The sequence below is a fragment of the Oncorhynchus kisutch genome, linkage group LG5 (assembly GCF_002021735.2).
Source record: "Oncorhynchus kisutch isolate 150728-3 linkage group LG5, Okis_V2, whole genome shotgun sequence".
NCBI classification, from domain to species: Eukaryota; Metazoa; Chordata; class Actinopteri; order Salmoniformes; family Salmonidae; genus Oncorhynchus; species Oncorhynchus kisutch.
The window spans coordinates 394,992-410,768 of NC_034178.2; the positions used below are offsets into that span (position 1 = coordinate 394,992).

The 15,777-nt window shown below is 43.7% G+C and overlaps 1 protein-coding gene across 4 annotated transcripts; it reads left to right on the forward strand.

Moving 5' to 3' along the window:
* The first annotated feature begins 165 nt into the window (after positions 1-165).
* On the forward strand, positions 166-15,656 carry LOC109885162 (X-linked retinitis pigmentosa GTPase regulator-like). Of its 4 annotated transcripts, XM_031823948.1 has the most exons (17): positions 190-509; positions 3,502-3,627; positions 3,870-3,962; positions 4,378-4,440; positions 5,667-5,825; positions 6,019-6,168; positions 6,373-6,531; positions 6,842-6,997; positions 7,193-7,317; positions 9,130-9,327; positions 9,828-10,020; positions 10,260-10,372; positions 10,470-10,529; positions 14,290-14,454; positions 14,536-14,584; positions 14,723-14,841; positions 14,972-15,656. In XM_031823948.1, the coding sequence occupies exons 1-17, from the start codon at positions 479-481 to the stop codon at positions 15,206-15,208; spliced, it is 2,196 nt and encodes a 731-aa protein (XP_031679808.1). In that variant the 5' UTR covers positions 190-478; the 3' UTR covers positions 15,209-15,656. The 4 variants fall into 4 exon arrangements, with proteins under 4 accessions (XP_031679805.1, XP_031679808.1, XP_031679806.1 ...); XM_031823945.1 differs by lacking the exons at positions 14,290-14,454; positions 14,536-14,584; positions 14,723-14,841; positions 14,972-15,656 and adding an exon at positions 10,845-13,704 and having other exon boundaries at positions 166-509; XM_031823946.1 differs by lacking the exons at positions 190-509; positions 14,290-14,454; positions 14,536-14,584; positions 14,723-14,841; positions 14,972-15,656 and adding an exon at positions 10,845-13,704 and having other exon boundaries at positions 3,605-3,718.
* The last annotated feature ends 121 nt before the right edge of the window (positions 15,657-15,777 follow it).

Sequence of the window (15,777 nt, forward strand, 5' to 3'; positions counted from 1 at the left end):
AGGTGTTCCTTACGCCTGCCACATCTTACAACGCCTGGATAGGTATTTAACATATCAGCTAACAACATTGTAATGTTATAGCAATCTGTCAGTCGATGACACAATCGATGACGTTGCACGCAACCATTCGTTGACTAAGGGAACGTAACGTATGGCTGCACAATAGAAGTTGATCCCTGGGCTAGTTTTCAGTTTATAATATGCCTCCTCCCCCTTCAGATCTGAGACCTATGGATGAATGTAAGCAGAAAGTGAACATTATTTCTGCCATTTGCTTTCAACAGACGCCCCAGATGTGCGAGGGGGACTGAACAAATGACAGGGGAGGGTGCGACTCTACACAAAATGAAACGCAGCCTTGGTTGCTACAGGTGAAATTTTGTTTACATCCGGGTTGTTTCGGACGAAAACAACACACAACACGCATAGAAGCAGCTAACCCTGTGTAGTGTAGTTGCTAAGCCGATTTGACATTACGATGGCAGGGGAGACAGAAGACGAGATACCTGGTAAGATAGCTCGCTATATAGCTAACGTTAACTAATTAACATTATTCACCCTTTTGAAAATGTTTCGGAATGAACATGAAATATATCGCTTGCTAACGTTAGCTAGTGTGCTAGCTAACGTTAGCTAGTGTGCTAGCTAACAAACTATCACGCATGAGCAAAGTAGCCAGGCGAGATAACACTAGTGAAAATTAGCTAACTAGCTGGCAACAAGGGACAACCTCCATGTGCGCCGTTGTTTACGTCTGTCACGGAGAATAATGTCACAGGGAAAAGGGAAAAGTTATCAGTATCTTTGATAATGTGGTTAACAGGTAGTAAGCTAGCTAAATTAGATTCTAGTGGTGTATTGTTTTTTGGACTAGATGGGATACAGTTTATATCAGAGTGGACTTTGAGTAGCATGTTATGAGAATTGGGTTAAAGGGCCAGTGCAGCCAACAACGTGATTTCCCAGTGTTTTATTTATGTACACTGCTCCAAAAAATAAAGGGAACACTAAAACAACACATCCTAGATCTGAATGAATGAAATATTCGTATTAAATACTTTTTTCTTTACATAGTTGAATGTACTGACAACAAAATCACACAAATTATCAATGGAAATCAAATGTATCAACCGATGGAGGTCTGAATTTGGAGTCACACTCAAAATTAAAGTGAAAAACCACACGAGGCTGATCCAACTTTGATGTAATGTCCTTAAAACAAGTCAAAATGAGGCTCAGTAGTGTGTGTGGCCTCCACGTGCCTGTATGACCTCCCTACAACGCCTGGACATGCTCCTGATGAGGTGGCGGATGGTCTCCTGAGGGTTCTCCTCCCAGACCTGGACTAAAGCACCCGCCAACTCCTGGACAGTCTGTGATGCAACGTGGCGTTGGTGGATGGAGTGAGACATGATGTCCCAGATGTGCTCAATTGGATTCAGGTCTGGGAAACGGGCGTGCCAGTCCATTGCATCAATGCCTTCCTCTTGCAGGAACTGCTGACACACTCCAGCCACATGAGGTCTAGCATTGTCTTGAATTAGGAGGATCCCAGGGCCAACCGCACCAGCATATGGTCTCACAAGGGGTCTGAGGATCTCATCTCGGTACCTAATGGCAGTCAGGCTACCTCTGGCGAGCACATGGAGGGCTGTGCGGCCCCCCAAAGAAAAGCCACCCCACACCATGACTGACCCACCGCCAAACCGGTCATGCTGGAGGATGTTGCAGGCAGCAGCACGTTCTCCACAGCGTCTCCAGACTCTGTCACGTCTGTCACTTGTGCTCAGTGTGAACCTGCTTTCATCTGTGAAGAGCACAGGGCGCGAGTGGAGAATTTGCCAAACTTGGTGTTCTCTGGCAAATGCCAAACGTCGTGCATGGTGTTTGGGTGTAAGCACAACCCCCACCTGTGGACGTCGGGCCCTCATACCACCCTCATGGAGTCTGTTTCTGACCGTTTGAGCAGACACATGCACATTTGTGGCCTGCTGGAGGTCATTTTGCAGGGCTCTGGCAGTGCTCCTCCTTGCACAAAGGTGGAGGTAGCGGTCCTGCTGCTGGGTTGTTGCCCTCCTACGGCCTCCTCCACATCTCCTGATGTACTGGCCTGTCTCCTAGTAGCGCCTCCATGCTCTGGACACTACGCTGACAGACACAGCAAACCTTCTTGCCACAGCTCACATTGATGTTCCATCCTGGATGAGCTGCACTACCTGAGCCACTTGTGTGGGTTGTAGACTCCGTCTCATGCTACCACTAGAGTGAAAGCACCGCCAGCATTCAAAAGTGACCAAAACATCAGCCAGGAAGCATAGGAACTGAGAAGTGGTCTGTGGTCACCACCTGCAGAACCACTCCTTTATTGGAGGTGTCTTGCTAATTGCCTGTAATGTCCACCTGTTGTCTATTCCATTTGCACAACAGCATGTGAAATGTATTGTCAATCAGTGTTGCTTCCTAAGTGGACAGTTTGATTTCACAGAAGTGTGATTGACTTGGAGTTACATTGTGTTGTTTAAGTGTTCCCTTAAATTTTTTGAGCATTGTGTATATATATACTTCCATACTATGAGGTTGCAATAATACTGTGAAATTGTGGAAATTATGACAATGCCCTTTTAGCTGTTTGAAAAAGCACACTTGTAATTTCAGCCTGCTTTGGTGGGATGGAGTTTGGGGGTAAATTAGTTAAAACACCAATAAGAAAGAGTTCCAAACCTCTGCCAATAACAGCTAGTGTTTTTTCAGTTTTCCTCTCCCTATTCAGACCACACCGACAGTCCTAGTAAAATTGTTTGAGAAATTGCTAGTATTTACAAACTATTTTTGTTTATTTTTGTCTATTTTAATTGAAAATAATCACATTAAGGTACTTCGTTGTTACCCAGAAATAATTTGATATTGAGATAAAAAAAAAAATGGCTGTATTGGAACTTTTCGGGCTCCCGAGTGGTGCAGCGGCCTAATGCAATGCATCTTAGTGCAAGAGGCATCACTACAGTCACTGGTTCAAATCCTGGCTCAATCACATCCGGCCGTGATTGGGAGTCTCATAGGGCAGCGCACATATGAATTTTGTCTTGCTGCTTTTTGTTTTATGCTGTTCTGTCTGTATGCTACATCTTGCTTGTCCTATGTTGCTCTGTCTGTATGCTATGTCTTGCTTGTTCTATGTTGCTATTGTCTATATTGTAATTGTTTTTAATAACCTGCCCAGAGACTGCGGTTGAAAATTAGCCGGTTGGCTAAAACCGGCACTTTTACTGAAATGTTGATTAATGTGCACTGTCCCTGTAAAAATAAACTCAAATAAACTCAAGGTCATTGTAAATAAGAATTTGTAGTTAACTGACTTGCCTAGTTAAATTAAAAAAATAAAAGGTTGGGTTAGGTTTAGCTAAAATTCATAATTTGACGTCAATTTGTATCCCATCTAGCCATGATTAGCCGGCTATCTAGCTGTTTGAAATGTGATCGATGTTGTTTGTGTTCTAACAGAAACGGGAGCAGTCTTCACCTTTGGAAAAAGCAAATTTGCAGATAACGTCCCCAGTAAATTTTGGCTGAAAAATGATGTACCTCTAAAAGTCGCCTGTGGGGATGAGCACACAGCATTGATAACAGGTCAGTGACCGATTACGTTTTCAAATTGATGGTAGTGATCAGAGCCATATGAAAATGGGCCTGCAATTCTGAAGAACATGCAACACCTGAAGTAAGATAAAAGAATTTGCTAACACACCTATCACACATTTCAAATACATTTTTATGCAAATGAAATGCTGCTCAACTGCAGCTTCTATTACTATTAATGTCGCTGTTCTTGTAGCTTTCTCAAGTGGTTTTATTTATTTATTTTTCAACAGAGAATGGCAAGCTTTTCATGTTTGGCAGTAACAACTGGGGTCAGCTGGGTTTGGGATCAAAGACCATGGTGAACAAGCCCACTTGTGTGAAAGGTGGGTCTAAATTGCTCTCCCTTTGTTTTGGGTCAAAAGCAGTACTCTCTTGTATTGCTGTCATCTCCCCTTGAATGTACTAGACAAGAGGGAGTGGGGGACGACGACAGACAATATAGCTACTGAAATCAAATGTCCAATGATGTTTTTCCCCCACAAAATTAGTTGGATTTTCTGTGGCTTAAACTAAGTAATGATGCTGTTGTTTTGTAAATTGTGAATGGGTATACTAGTAGCAGGAGACAAAGAGAGATTTGTCACTGCTGTAATCCCAATCTGGAGGGGTCTGTAATCTGGAATAATCTAATCTCCCGAGCAGGAGGGCAGCAGAGGAGAGAAAGAGAGGGTTGGCCTGCTATTGTGGCTGATTGCAATCTGAAAATGGGTGTCTTTCTCATTCTTGTCTTTCTCTAAGCTTTGAAGTCTGAAAAGGTGCGGCTTGCAGCCTGTGGAAGAAATCACACTATAGTTTACACTTGTAAGTACACAGTTATGACCACAGGTACAATATAAATGATGACATGTACCAAATTATGATCATATTACTAAGTGAAAGTTGACTCTTTGTGTCCTGCAAGGAGTAGGCCTTTTACAGAGTTTCAGAAGAAAGTTCTTTGTTTCTGGCCATTTTGAGCCTGTAATCGAACCCACATATGTTGCTGCTCCAGATACACAACTAGTCTAAAGAAGGGCAGTTTTATTGCTTCTTTAATCAGAACAACAGTTTTCAGCTGTGCTAACATAATTGCAAAATAGTTTTTATTTATTTATCATTTTAAAATGATAAACTTGGATTAGCAAACACAACGTGCCATTGGAACACAGGAGTGATGGTTGCTGATAATGGGCCTCTGTACACCTATGTAGATATTCCATTAAAAATAATAAATTTCCAGCTACAATAGTCATTTACAACATTAACAATGTCTACACTGTATTTCTGATCAATTCAATGTTATTTTAATGGACAAAAAATGTGCTTTTCTTTCAAAAACGAGGACATTTCTAAGTGACCCCAAGCTTTTGAACGGTAGTGTACATATGCATACAGACAGACAGACAGTTTGGACACACCTACTCATTGCGACTGCATTTGAAGTAACTTCCAAAGTTCTTGAAATTTTCCGTCTTTCATGTCTTAAAGTAATGATGGACTATCGTTTCTCTTTGCTTATTTGAGCTGTTCTTGTCTTAATATGTACTTTGTATTTTACAAAATAGGGCCATCTTCTGTATACCACCCATACCGTGACACAAAACAACTGATTGGCTCAAATGCATTAAGAAGGACATAAATTCCACAAATGAACTTTTAACAAGGCACAACTGTTAATTGAAATGCATTCCAGGTGACTACCTCATGAAGCTGGTTGAGAGAATGCCAAGAGTGTGCAAAGCTGTCATCAAGGCAAAGGGTGGCTACTTTGAAGAATCTAAAATAGAAAATACACTTTTTTGGTTACTACGTGATTCCATATGTGTTATTTCATGGTGTTGATGTTTTCACTATTATTTTGCAATGTAGAAAATAGTCAAAATAAAGTAAAACCCTTGAATGCATAGGTGTTCTAAAACTTTTGACCGTGTGTGTGTGTGTATATATATATTAAACACAGGAAAGTGAAGTTTTGCCTTTAATGTTTTATATTATAATCCTTGTGGTAGTAGGACTGAGACTGATTCATGTATGTGTCCTGTCCACAGCTCGGGGAAACGTGTACTCTACCGGTGGAAACAACGAAGGTCAGCTAGGTCTGGGAGACTGTGAGGAGAGGACAGCCTTCCAATTGGTGGACTTCTTCAGTTCACATGGACCAATCAAAATGCTTGCTGCCGGCTCCAACACCTCTGCTGCCCTCACAGGTAAGAATCTCCCGTTATAAGTCACAACCTCTGAGTTACAACTATGAGTGTCTTCTGGTTCATATTGATGACAAACATTTTTACTTCATAGGCCAGAGTTGCACTAATTTACTATCGACTGTCTATATTTCTGTTGCTCCTCCTCACCTAGTTTTTGCTGTAAATAATCACGGTGATGATGTCCTTGTTCTAGAGAGTGGGACACTGTTCATGTGGGGTGACAACACTGAGGGTCAGATCGGCCTGGGGAAGGAGAGCAGTGCCCTGACCCCCCAGGAGGTCACTGTGGGTCAGCCAGTGGCCTGGGTGTCCTGTGGGTACTACCACTCTGCCTTCGTTACTGGTGAGGGGACAATGGCATAGCCTACTTCAGCACTGTCAGTGTGGCAGGTCACATGATTCCACAACTTTGTAGGAATAGGGAGTTACCCCATTGTGTATGAACATGTCATTTTTCTTGGGTTGGTAGAATAATGTCTAGATATAGATATAAAAATAGGTAAATATGTTAATGCAATTAATCAACAGGGAATCCCTTTTGTCACAGTTGACGGGGGCCTGTACACATTTGGGGAGTGCGACAGCGGCAAACTGGGCCTGGCTACGGGTCAGCTCGATGGACACCGCATGCCCCAGCTGGTGAAGGGCATCACAGACCAGGTGACCCAGGTGGCATGTGGAGGCGGGCACACCGTGGCTGTGACAGGTAGGCAGCTTGGTGTCAACCAATGGACAGTTGACTTACACAAGGCTGTGGCTTTCAGCATGTCCCATGAACAGGTTTTGGTCCCACTTTGAAAGTGTCCTTAAAATGCTCGTATTTATCCAAATAGTGAAGGTAGGTCGTGTAAAGTCTAAATGCACATTGTTATAAGATTTTGTTGTACCTGTTTATGGTTGTGTACTTCTTTTATGTTTTATATGCATAATGAAACTGTCTGGGGGTTTTCTCCATGGCACAAAGCATCAGGAGATAGTGGGTTAACCATGTAGTGCTGTGTTTGATTTGACTCTAGAGGAGGACCTGTACACCTTTGGCCTGGGTCAGTTTGGTCAGCTGGGCCAGGGGACCTTCATCTTTGAGGCGAGGCTGCCCAGAGCGGTGGAGAACTTCAGGAAGGGCCGAGTACGACAGGTGATGTGTGGGGAGAACCACACTGCTGTCATCTCAGGTAAACAGGCTTAGTGGACACAATTTTCACCCCAAAACAGTTATAATTCAGAAAATGTTACAAAGACATTGTAAATGTGCAAACTTTTATACAACAGTGGTACTAGCATTTGATGGATAAACTCCATTGCCATTTGCCATGATAACATTGCTTGCGTCTATTAAGTTGACTGACACGTAGTTGTCATGGTTTCAGACAATGGTCTTCTCTATACCTTTGGGGATGGGAGACATGGGAAGCTGGGTCTGGGAGAGGAGAACTTCACCAATCAATTCAAGCCCACTCTCTGTCCACGCTTCCTCAAGTACAACGTCCAAGCGGTATGTACAGTTGAAGTCGGAAGTTTACATACACCTTAGCCAAATACATTTAAACTCAGTTTTTCACAATTGCTGACATTTAATCCTAGTAAAAAAGTCCCTGTCTTAGGTCAGTTAGGATCACCACTTTATTTTAAGAATGTGAAATGTCAGAATAATAGTATAATTATTTATTTCCGCTTTTATTTCCAGTGGCTCATGTTTTACATGCACTCAATTATTATTTGGTAGCATTGCCTTTAAATTGTTTAACGTGGGCCAAACGTTTCGGGTAACCTTCCACAAGTTTCCCACAATAAGGTGGGTGAATTTTGGCCCATTCCTCCTGACAGAGCTGGTGTAACTGAGTCAGGTTTGTAGGCCTCCTTGATTGCGCACGCTTTTTCAGTTCTGCCCACAAATGTTCTATAGGATTGAGGTTAAGGCTTTGTGATGGCTACTCCAATACCTTGACGTTGTTGTCCTTAAGCCATTTTGCCACAACTTTGGAAGTATGCTTGGGGTCATTGTCCGTTTGGAAGACTCATTTGCGACCAAGCTTTAACGTTCTGACTGATGTCTTGAGATGTTGCTTCAATATATCCACATAATTTTAAATTCCTCATGATGCCATCTATTTTGTGAAGTTCACCAGTCCCTTCTGCAGCAAAGTACCCCCACAACATGATGCTGCCACCCCGTGCTTCACGGTTGGGATGGTGTTCTTCAGCTTGCAAGCCTCCCCCTTTTTCCTCCAAACATAACAATGGTGATTATGGCCAAACAGTTCTATTTTTGTTTCATCAGACCAGAGGACATTTCTCCAAAAAGTATGATCTTTGTCCCCATGTGCAGTTGCAAACCGTAGTCTGTCTTTTTTATGTCGTTTTTGGAGCAGTGGTTTCTTTGTTGCTGAGCGGCCTTTCAGGTTATGTCGATATAGGACTCGTTTTACTGTGGATATAGATACTTTTGTACCTGTTTCCTCCAACATCTTCACAAGGTCTTTTGCTGTTGTTCTGGGATTGATTTGCACTTTTCACACCAAAGTACGTTCATCTCTAGGAGACAGAATGCATGACGGCTGCGTGGTCCCAAGGTGTTGGTACTTGCATATTATTGTTTGTACAGATGAACGTGGTACCTTCAGGCATTTGGAAATTGCTCCCAAGGATGAACCAGACTTGTGGAGGTCTTAATTAATTTTTCTGAGGTCTTGGCTGATTTCTTTTGATTTTCTCATGATGTCAAGCAAAGAGGCACTGAGTTTGAAGGTAGACCTTGAAATACATCCACAGGTACACCTCCAATTGACACAAATGACGTCAATTAGCCTATCAGAAGCTTCTAAAGCCATGACATAATTTTCTTGAATTTTCTAAGCTGTTTAAAGGCACAGTCAACTTAGTGTATGTAAACTTCTGACCCACTGGAATTGTGATACAGTGAAATAATGTCTGTAAACAATTGTTGGGAAAATTACTGGTGTCATGCACAAAGTAGATGTCCTTACCAACTTGCCAAAACGATAGTTTGTTAACAAGACATTTGTGGAGTGGTTGAAATATGAGTTTTAATGCCTCCAACCTAAGTGTGTTAACTTCCGACTTTAACTGTACCTCATGTTTTCAACTGAAGGCTGAATTGTAATTTGAGAATTTCACTTTGACATCATAGCATGGCGAATGACAAATTGAAAGTTTTGCACATTTATCTCAAGTTTAGATTTTTCCCTGAAACCGTAAAAAAGTGATGATAGTTGGACATCCAGTCTTATCTTATAATTTTGTCTAGTGCAAGATTCAGGTCAATTACATGTTGTCTTTGTTCCAGGTGACATGCGGAGGTTGCCACATGCTGGTTCTAGCCAAGCCCAGAGGCAAGAGCTGCCAGGAAGTGACTCTGGAGGAGAATGATGTCACAGAGGACTACCTGGAGAAGTCCTACACAGAGCTCTTAGGGGACACCCTCACCTCCACCCCTGCTACCCTGAACAGTAGCCTCTCTGCCCGGGTCAGGAGGAGAGAGAGGGTGGGTACTGGGTACTGGCCTGGGGGTCCACACATGTAAAAGTGGGAGTGTTGGGAGTCTCAACATCCAGTCCCTGAACCGCCACATGTCCCTGGGATGTTGCGGTCTAGTTCCTCAGATAGTTGTCTGAAACTATTGAGTCAGTGTTTGTTTTAATGTTAGCGGCCTGGTTCTCTAAGGAGATCCCTAACTAGACGTCCTTCAACTTTTAGCACTGTCAACAAGGAGCCTAATTATGGGCCTAACAGGTAGTGGAGATGAATAACAACATGGAGCCTAATCATGGGCCTAACAGGTAGTGGATATAAGTAACAACATGGAGCCTAATCATGGGCCTAACAAGTAGTGGATATAAGTAGCAACATGGAGCCTAATCATGGGCCTAACAAGTAGTGGATATAAGTAACAACATGGAGCCTAATCATGGGCCTAACAAGTAGTGGATATAAGTAAGCTAGCTAAGCTAACACAGCTAACTAACCCTGTGTTCTCTGTTTCAGGAGCGTTCCCCGCAGCAGTTTGGGCTCATGTTCCGGACCCTGCCCCCCCTGACGTCCGAACACCTCATTACCTCCGCACCCCTGCCAGTGTCCAGCCAGACCATCCCCTCCAGTCTGCCCCCCAAGGAGCTAACCAACAGAAAGGTGCACAACGCCATTCACCAACACAGGAGCACTGGGTCTAACAAGAAGGGTATCTACACTGAACTACATTGCATTACATTACATTGCAGGCATATCTGTTTCGAATGTTGAACTATTTAGAAAACAGGCATATTCCTTGGTGAAGCATTGCATTTTCAACAGCTAGCATGGTCCCTTTTTCATTATCACATCACAATGCAACTGTTCACATTTCTCCTAGCTTCTCTTGAGCCTATATATTCCTTTTTAAGAAGTGAAAAGATTCTTGTGATATTTTGTTGGTGGCAGAAAAGAGGTCAGCTGAGAAGGGAAGGGATGAGGGAGACAGCAGCACTGTGGAGAACATGATGGACAACGAGAGTGTTAAAGATCTGGGAGACACCACGGACTTCCTCAACATGGTGAGTCACCAACCCAATTCTGTCCTGTACATTCTGTGGAGCTTTCATACAGAAGTTATCACAAAAGTTCTGAACAAAAGTCTCTTCTTTGTGGCAGACTCATGTGATGAAAATGGACCCCAGTGACAAGACGTTGACGTTGTCCCCTGTACAGAAGGTAAGATGCACACACAGCATAACTGTCAACTAAGGAGTTTTCTTATTATGATCAAGCAGCCTCTGCGCACCGACCAGCAAGCTCCTTGCAAAATTACTCAGCACTATCAATATGTCTTCCTGAACAAGGGACGCTAGCCATTCTAGCCATTCTGCTTCCCTGTACCATTTACAGTGACTATCTACCATCTGTCTGTGTTTTTCTTTCAGCGTTGAGCTCTATTGAGTTCTTCACTCTGTTTTCTCTGCATGTTTACTATTTTCCTCTAACTCTTTCATATTTTCTTCATCCTCTGCTTCCTGGCGCTGGTGATAGAGGAAGGGTAAGCTTGTGAAAGGGCATGGTAAGGCTGGGGAACAGCCAGAACTCTGTACCCCTAGGAGGGTGGATCCCACCCCGCGGGGGGCACTGCCCACAGAGCTGCTGAGGAGCTCCAGTGACAGGTCTCTGGTGGTAGAGAAGAGACCGCGCCACAGGGCTGCCCAGGGCAAAGGCAGTGGCAAGGAGAACCTCGTTGTGGCTCTGGAGGCGATAACGCCTGCTGAGCCGAAGGCTGGCCCTGCCAAGCCCTCCAGAAATGGGGACATTAGCAAGGCCAAATCCAAACCCTGTCCGTCCGCACTGAAAAAACAACTGTTAGCAGTTGAGAGAAAAGTGGGGGAGAGATTTGTCGTGGATTCTAAGGCAATCCAAATAAAGCGTGCAGCCAAAGATCAAAGTGCAGAGGTCAAAAAGACTCTCTTAGAGGTCAACTCTATATCTACAAAGGTGAAAAGTCAACATGTAGCTGTTAGGAGGACACCAGATAGAAAGAGTGGCAGACATTCACAAGGCCTTAAGCTAACTGATGCACTGCCTGTGGACAAGACAACTGAACCAGACCTGGTGTCTGAAGTGCCACAAAAAACGACAAATGAAAACACAGAAAGAGAAAAGAGCAAACCAAAGACTGAACCACCTGAACAGACACCACTGCGCAGCTTACTGACCGGAGTGTCCTCTCTGGGGTCAGGTGTGGGGCTAGTGACAGCCAGACAGTTTGGTTCTCCCTCAGACAGTGAGTCAGTCCGGAGTCAGAGCAGGGCCCAGAGGTTCAACAGACAGAGTGCTGAGGACGCCCAGTCTTTCTGGAGCCAGTCATCTGCATCCTCCGAACCAGGAGGCAAGAGAACAGCAGTCCGCATCAACATCATCCCCGCCCAGGGGAGCTCTGATCAGGGGGTGGAGGAGGAGCAATGCAGGTCCTACTCTGGTCCCCCAGACAACAGAGAACAGGAGGAGAGGAGAGGGGAGGAGAGTGGAGACGAGACGGGGAACAGCGACGATCAGACACCGGCCAAGCAGGAGAGTGAGGGTGAAGAGGAAGAGAGTGAGGGAGGGGTTGGAATGAGGAGGGCAGAAAGTGGGGGTGGAAAAGGAGTGGCCAAGAGCCGTGATGAGGTGACAGATGAGGAAAACAGTGAGGATGATGACACGGTGAAGGTAGAGGGGGAGGATGGAGGGATCTCTGAATTAGAGGAGAGCGAGGGAGGAGATGAGCCATGTAAGACTGAAACAGATCAGGGAGACGAAAGTGAGTTAGAGGATTTAGAGAAAGAGGAGAGTGGACTGGAGGAAGAGGAGGAGGGTGACGGGACAAGTAGCCCAGTGGGAGGAGAGGGAGAGGAGGAGGAAGAAGGGGGCGGAGAGAGCAAGGAGGAGGAAGAGAGTGGGGAAGTATCGCATAGTGACACTGAGAGCAAGAGTAAGGAATCCAATTATGAAGAGGAGGATGAAGAAGATGGAGAGAAAGAGGAAGAAGAAGGTGAGGAAGAGGATGAGAGTGTAGGATCTGTAGAGGAGGAAGATGAGAATGAGGCAGGCAGTGAAACAGAGGCAGAGGAGGAAGGAGAGGAAGAGAGCAGTACTGCAGAGGAGAGGGAAGAAGAGGATAAGAGTGAAGAGGAGGAGGATGAAGAAGCTGGAGACGAGGAGGAGAGTGAAGATGAGGAAGAAGACAAACCTGTAGAGGAGGAGGAGAGTGAAGGTAAGGAAGAAGTTGTAGAGGAGGAGGAGGAGAGTGAAGATGAGGAAGAAGACAAACCTGGAGAGGAGGAGGAGAGTGAAGGTGAGGAAGAAGACAAACCTGGAGAGGAGGAGGAGAGTAAACAGGAGGAGGAGGAAGAAGAGGTGGTTGACAAAGGAAAAGCTAATGAAGGCCAGGAGAGTCATCAGAATGCTGCGGCCAGAGGTAACGGGTCCAAACAGAGGTCAGGGAAAGGGGAAGAGTTCTGGGACAATGTTTTACCTCAGTACCTCAATCTCAAATGAAATGTACCTCAATCTCAATGTTCTGTTCCAAACCAGTGCTGTCTATCAACTTCTCTCAGGAACACTCTTAATTTAGCATTTTAATGCCTTTTTACAACCCATACCTTTTTGTATAACTTTAGATTTTTCTCCTACTGTTTTTATTCACGACTTCCATTTTGTTTTATTGTATATCAACTGCCTTTACAGTCTCACGGCTTTCATTCACGACTTCCATTTTGTTTTACTGTATATCAACTGCCTTTACAGTCTCACTGTTTTTATTCACGACTTCCATTTTGTTTTATTGTATATCAACTGCCTTTACAGTCTCACGGCTTTCATTCACGACTTCCATTTTGTTTTACTGTATATCAACTGCCTTTACAGTCTCACTGTTTTTATTCACGACTTCCATTTTGTTTTATTGTATATCAACTGCCTTTACAGTCTCACGGCTTTCATTCACGACTTCCATTTTGTTTTACTGTATATCAACTGCCTTTACAGTCTCACTGTTTTTATTCACGACTTCCATTTTGTTTTACTGTATATCAACTGCCTTTACAGTCTCACTGTTTTTATTCACGACTTCCATTTTGTTTTATTGTATATCAACTGCCTTTACAGTCTCACGGCTTTCATTCACGACTTCCATTTTGTTTTACTGTATATCAACTGCCTTTACAGTCTCACTGTTTTTATTCACGACTTCCATTTTGTTTTACTGTATATCAACTGCCTTTACAGTCTCACTGTTTTTATTCACGACTTCCATTTTATTTTACTTTATCAACTCAATGTCCACAGCCTTGTCTTTCAATCTCCTTGTATAGTCCTTTACCATTTTACATGGCAGTTAAGATTTGATGCTAAAATGCTTTTTTTAAATACCCTTTTCAACTTTGTTCTTCTGTAAAGACAATTTACTAATAGTAGCTACTATTCTCCAGGCATGCCCTCCAACGATTTTGTTCTTTTTCTTTATCATGATTTGTTTGATATAATGAATATTACAGAATAGTTTTATTTATGTTTAAATAAATATTTGTTGTTTTAAAACTATCAAAATCTGTGTCAAGAACTAGTCCCACCACGTATGATATCATTTGTGTTGAACACATTCTCTACACATGAATACATAGTGCTGTTTGCATTCAACTGTTCCAGTGGCAGGTTTTTCTTCCTTTATCCCTGTCTGTAATCCCTTAGCTCCCTGTTGTGACTCCACTATCCATATCCAATGTGAAGCTCCCACCTCTAGTCTTCCTCACGTCTCTTTAGTGCCGACTCTCCCTCGTGTGTGTGTGTGTGTGTGTGTGTGTGTGTGTGTGTGTGTGTGTGTGTGTGTGTGTGTGTGTGTGTGTGTGTGTGTGCAGTTTCTCTCCTGTGACTAAGTTGTATCTGTTACCTAACTTACTATCGCTTGTTTTAACCTGTCTGCCCCACTCACTCTCATCCCTTTTTGCAGGATTTAAGAGCTGAAGAGGGGGAAGGACATACGGATGATGAAGAAGAAGAGGAGGAGGAAGAAGAGGAGGAGGAGAACAACAAAGCAGAGGAGAAAGAGAAATCTGAGGACATGGAGGGACAATCATTACAGGGTCAGATCCAGTCCACAGCAGAACCCCTCCAGGTACGCTACCCTACCGATGACCCTAATCTACAGATCTAGGACCTGTATGTTAACTTCTAAAACAGAATTCCCTTTTTCTAGGGACCAGAGGGTGTGAAAGAAGAAACTCTCCCAGACGGTGGGCAGAAAGGTGAGCAGAAAAGAGATTTCTGAAATGTCTGACAAACAGGTGAACTTTGTCTTGAACTATTTATGTGGTTAATGCTTTACTGTTTCTGTGCTAAGGGTGGATGGATTATCATGAAGTGTCTGTTGTGTATCGTTGCAGAGGACTCAGGTCAGCCCAGTCCTTTGGCTCCGACAGAGGAGAGCTCTGCATCCAGCACTCAGCTGCAGAATCGAACAACAGAGGAGAAACCCAAGAACCAACCAAGGACCAACAGAAAGGTATGACAGAAAGTCATTGGAACAAAGAGGCATAAGCTAAACAACAGAAAACCACGTCATAAAGCTCTGTGATCGTCAGTGATTGAGTAGGTCAGATCTCACTGTGTTCTCTCCTCTCTACTGCCCTCAGCTGTTGCTGTTCAAACACCTGTCCTCCTCCAAAGCCAAGCAGACAGAGGACAGTGCGGAAGCCCCAGCAGAGGGCACCGGCATGGGGGAGCTGCCTGCCAGTGCCAAGGGTCCCTCTGCAGGGCTGGAGAACAGAGATCCATCAGGGACCAGCGCTAGTGGTGCCCAGCCCCCTCTGAGAGCACCCTCGGACTCTGGTGGTAGAGGTGCCCGCTCTACCACCTGCACCCTACTGTGACGCCACTCATTGGGTGTTGGAGAACTGGACTGGCAGCGCCAACAACCAATAAACCCTTGAAGAGGATGCACATTGACTGTACACAACAAACAACCACTCCACTTTGAACACTAGCGAACTTCTCACAAAGTGACCTATTTATTGACATTCAGTTCCCATACTTCCCATATACGAAACATGTATTATAAACATGTATTATAAATGTGTATACTTGTATTTAACGTGCACAAAAATGTCTTTAATTAACCACAGTGTGTTTTGATTGTGCTTTTATAACGTAGTTGTGTGTTATAAACTGTGAGGATATACTATTTATTGCTGACTGAAATATCCCAAATGCACAATTGCACTTTAAATGTAACCTTAATGTGTGTTTTTCAGGGAAATATGACATTTGTGTGTGTTCTGATATGTTATATTCATCGTCTCATAAACCATTTGAACTTGGTTCTGGTGTGACAATCATCTCATGATTTGGATACTAAGTTAAACAACTTTATGTAAAAGCTTTGATAATTTTTCACTTTAATGCAACGAGATCTTTCCTCTTTATTCCTGTGTTATTTTAC

What these genes read in the sequence shown, in the direction of transcription:
- LOC109885162 (XM_031823945.1), top strand. Translation starts at nt 479, where the DNA reads ATGGCAGGGGAGACAGAAGACGAGATACCTG. An exon ending in GGGTCAGGAGGAGAGAGAGG is followed by an intron (nt 9,328 to 9,827) that starts GTGGGTACTGGG and finishes TCTCTGTTTCAG; the next exon opens with GAGCGTTCCCCGCAGCAGTT. An exon ending in CCACGGACTTCCTCAACATG is followed by an intron (nt 10,373 to 10,469) that starts GTGAGTCACCAA and finishes TCTTTGTGGCAG; the next exon opens with ACTCATGTGATGAAAATGGA.